This window comes from Canis lupus, chromosome 6 (genome assembly GCF_003254725.2).
Source record: "Canis lupus dingo isolate Sandy chromosome 6, ASM325472v2, whole genome shotgun sequence".
NCBI lineage: Eukaryota > Metazoa > Chordata > Mammalia > Carnivora > Canidae > Canis > Canis lupus.
This window is the reverse complement of record NC_064248.1, coordinates 40027088-40030841: the sequence shown is the minus strand read 5'-3', so window position 1 is coordinate 40030841 and position 3754 is coordinate 40027088. Positions and strand designations below refer to the sequence as shown.

Here is a 3754-nt window from a genome sequence, read left to right as displayed (position 1 = left end):
CCCTCCCCTCCCCTCCCCTCCCCGGTGGGCCCTCCCCTCCCTCCGCCCCTCCTCCCTGCTTGTCCCGTCACGGTGGCCCCGCCCTTTCCTTCCCTCCTCCCCTCCTCCGTCACCTCTTCTCCCCCTCCCCTCCCCTCCCCTCCCTTCCATCCGCCCCGCCCCGGTGGCCCCTCCCTCTCCCCTCCGCGGTGACCCCGCCCCGCCCCCTCCATCCCCTCCGCGGTGGCCCCGCCCCCGCCCCGCCTCAATCCCCTTCGTGGTGGCCCCGCCCCTTCCCTCTCCCCGGCCTCGCCCACCCCTCCCCTCCCCTCCACGGTGGCCCCGCCCCTCCCTCTCCCTCCGCCCCTCCTCCCTCGCCTTCGGGGCTCCGTCGCCTGCGCTCTCCCCGTGCTCGCCAGCGGCCCGCGGGCCGGGGTCATGGGCGGCGTCTTGGGGCGCGCCGCGCTGCCGGGGCTGCTGCGTGGCCCGCGGGCCCCCGGGCCTTGCCTGCTCGCGCGCTCCAACTCGGGTGAGTGGCCGGCGACCCGCGGAGGGGAAGGGGGGGGAGGGGGGGAGGGGGCGCGCCGGGCCTTTGTTGGCGCGCGAGCCCTCGGGGCGCCCGCGCGTCTCCCCGCCCCCGCACCCCCTCCCCGCGCCCGGGCGCAGGGACCCGAGGGCTCCGCAGCCCGGGGCCTGCTGGGCCTCTCCCGGTTACTGCGGCCCGCGGGCTCTCCCGACGCCGCCGGAGCGAGCTGCCCCCCGGGGTGCCGGGCCGGCTGGCGGCAGGCCAGCTCCGCAGAGGGTCCCTCCACGCGGGGTCTTAGGGGCACCGGCTGCAGGACTTCCCCGGACGCCCCCGGCCGGGGTGTAGGCTCCTCTCGAGAGCACATTTGGGCCTGGACCCGGGGCTGCGGGTCAGTGAGACTCAGGGGCCCGGGCTTGTAAGGGACGACGATGCCCCCTCTGTGCTGCAGTGATCCCTAGAGACCCCTGGGGCTGGCTCGGTCCTGTGCTTGGGTCCCCCAGCGGCGGCCTTCAGAGCCTCCAGCCGCGCAGCTGGGGGCCTTGGGGCAGCAGGTGCACAGCCCTCCGGAGTCTCCCCCTGCCCTCCTCCTCAGGCCCGAGCTCCCTTTGTCCCCTGTGCGTGGCCCGCCTGGTGGGAAAGGGACACTTCACTACTGCCTGGTTCCCTGCCACTCCTTCCCCTCAGACCCAGAGGATGCGCTTTGGGTCCTTCCTCACGCGGCAGCTGTGGAGTTCGGACAGTGACCGTGCCATCACTCTGGAGCCCCGCAGTCAAAAGCAAGGCCAACAACATGCCCTCTTTCCCATGTGGCATCTCTGAGCCTCTGGGTGGCCTCCGAGCTGGGATTTGCCCCCCCACCTCTCGAAGATGCCTCCTCAGGGAGCCCGGATCCCATCATGGGTGCCCCTGCCACTGCATGGGCAGAGCCACGGCCCCTCCTGACGGGCTGCAAGCACCAGGGGACCCCCTGTTGCTCTCTGAAAGGCAGAGTCCTGCTGGGCATCCGTTGCTGTGAGCCCTGCCCTTCTCCGGTCCAGAGCTGCTCTAGTAGAGGCAGGCCCTCTGACGGCCAGGTGACACTTGGGCTGTGGCGGCAGAACCCAGGTTCAGGCAGATGTGAAAGGGTGAGGCACCTAATTCCCCTTTTTCTAAAGGAGGGTCCTCCTGGACTCGAGAGCGGACCCTGGTTGCAGTGAAGCCGGATGGGGTGCAGCGGCGGCTTGTGGGGGACGTGATCCAGCGCTTTGAGAGGAGGGGCTTCAAGCTGGTGGGGATGAAGATGCTGCAGGTACCAGGGCCCTCGGCCCATGGGTGTCCTTGAGGGGACGGGTGGGGGGCTACCTCAGCCCCGGGTCATGAGGAGTATCCTGGTGTTGGCAGTAGCAGGGGAGGGGTGGGGAGGTACGTGCTGCTGTGCCAACCCATGTAGGTGTTATCTATAAAGCGCCTGAGGTCAGGATACCACGGTCCCTGGCCCAGTGCCCAGGGGCTCCCCTCACCCTTGCCCCAATGCTGCCCAGGCACCAGAGAGAGTCCTTGCTGAGCACTACCATGACCTGCAGAGGAAGCCCTTCTACCCATCGCTCATCAGCTACATGACCTCCGGCCCTGTGGTGGCCATGGTAGGGCAGGCAGGGGTGGTGGGCGGGGTAGAGGGCCCTGGGCGGAGCCCAGAGCTGCTGAGTCCTTGGCGATCCCCACCCATCCCACCGGCCTTTATCTCTGTGCTGCAGGTCTGGGAAGGCCCCAATGTGGTCTGCTCCTCGAGGACCATGATAGGACACACCGACTCAGCTGAGGCCGCCCCCGGCACCATCAGGGGGGACTTCAGTGTCCACATCAGCAGGTCTGGGGGCCCTGATACACTCAAGCGACTGGAGGTGACAGGCCAGCTCGTTAGGGGTTGAGGAGGGCCTGAGTGTGGGGTGGCAGTCTGCTCCTAAGGCAGGTCCACGGGAACTGGGCATCTTGCTGGGGCCAAAGGAAAGCCAGAGATTTTCGATGCTGGGATGTCACACACACCTAATGTTTGCCAGAACAGGTTTTTTGAAGCCCTTTGCACACAGGAGATGATAAAGCACTCACTGTGTGTTGTCTGGCATGGGATGGCTGGTGGGAACACGAGGCTCCCAGATAGGGTCGGGGCTGGGCGTGAGGTTGTGGGGAGAGGCCAAGGTCAGTCTGGAACCAGTCTTCCGGCTCTGTTCTTGCAACGGAGAAACATCGCCCAGCACCGGGCTTGCCCCTCTCAATAGCAGGGGGTTAGCAGATGCCTCCCGGGACCTCCAAGGTTCCCAATGAAGTCCCTGCCTTACCTTTGCTGCTTCTCGTTGGCGCAGGAACATCATTCATGCCAGCGACTCTGTGGAGGGGGCCCGGAGGGAGATCCAGCTATGGTTTCAGAGCAGTGAGCTGGTGGACTGGGCAGACGAAAACCACCACAGCAGCATCTACGCAGCCTGAGCACTCGGGCTGCCCTCAGCCACCCTGCGGCCACCCAGGATCAACTACCTCTGTGTGCAGACCCCGAGCCCACCCCGGCGGTCTGCCCTTCTGTCCCAGACCCCGTCTACCTTCCGCTCCATGCTACCCTGAGGAGCTGAGCAACCAACTCTATGTGCCTTTTACTATCCTGAGCCAGTAAGAAATTGGACCAAATCCTTTCTATGCCAAAGTGCCAGACAACCTTTGGGGGGGTCTCCAAAATTACGTAGTGTAAGCGCCCTTCCCCCAAGGGGGGTGAGACATCACTGTGTTGTGGCGGGCGGGAGTTGTTTGTTACAGTTCCTGCCATCTTTCAGATTAGGGGTGAGGACTTCATGCAAAGCCGTAAGAGTTTGAGAGTAGAAATAAAGCTTACCTTAAGCTCACGCACCGGTCGGGGATCCGTTGTTTTTAACTGGATCAGACAGGCAGAGGTGCAAAGGCCCGCAGCCTGAAATGTACGGGGATCCACGCCGAGGCCCAGCACCCCCACCTGGTCATGCTCAGCGGGGCCTGCCTGCCTCGGGCAGGGCCGGAGGGCGGCGAGAAGGGTGTGTAGGGGCCCCTGAAGCCCCCAGGGCAGAGCTCCGTTCCCGGCCTCTGCGGCGGAGCCTGGCCAGGGCTCCCCGTTCTCGTGTCGGCGCTGCACACATCACACCAGCTCTGGTCCTCAGCTGTGACCCTGGTCACTTGTCACGGTACCGGACTTCGCACGTCCTCGCATCTGCTGTGGCCGCCTTGGCCTCGCTTGCCCTGTGACATCTT

General features: G+C 66.0%; 1 protein-coding gene across 3 annotated transcripts; it reads left to right on the top strand.

The window, feature by feature from the left end:
* Nucleotides 1-349: 349 nt before the first annotated feature.
* Nucleotides 350-3375, top strand: NME4 (NME/NM23 nucleoside diphosphate kinase 4). 3 transcript variants are annotated; one of them, XM_025417191.3, is made up of 5 exons: nt 350-508; nt 1660-1793; nt 2026-2127; nt 2239-2385; nt 2845-3375. In XM_025417191.3, exons 1-5 carry the CDS (start codon nt 418-420, stop codon nt 2914-2916), a joined length of 546 nt encoding a protein of 181 aa, XP_025272976.1. In that variant the 5' UTR covers nt 350-417; the 3' UTR covers nt 2917-3375. The 3 variants fall into 3 exon arrangements, with proteins under 3 accessions (XP_025272976.1, XP_048966921.1, XP_025272975.1); XM_025417190.3 differs by having other exon boundaries at nt 351-508; nt 2239-2351; XM_049110964.1 differs by lacking the exon at nt 2026-2127 and having other exon boundaries at nt 2239-2351.
* Nucleotides 3376-3754: the final 379 nt, after the last annotated feature.

Excerpts from the sequence above, each read along its gene's own strand:
- NME4 (XM_025417190.3), top strand. The coding sequence starts at position 418 with ATGGGCGGCGTCTTGGGGCGCGCCGCGCTGCCGGGGCTGCTGCGTGGC. Across the intron at positions 2,128-2,238 it reads CCGGCCCTGTGGTGGCCATG|GTCTGGGAAGGCCCCAATGT; the intron begins GTAGGGCAGGCA and ends TCTGTGCTGCAG. Across the intron at positions 2,352-2,844 it reads TTCAGTGTCCACATCAGCAG|GAACATCATTCATGCCAGCG; the intron begins GTCTGGGGGCCC and ends TCGTTGGCGCAG.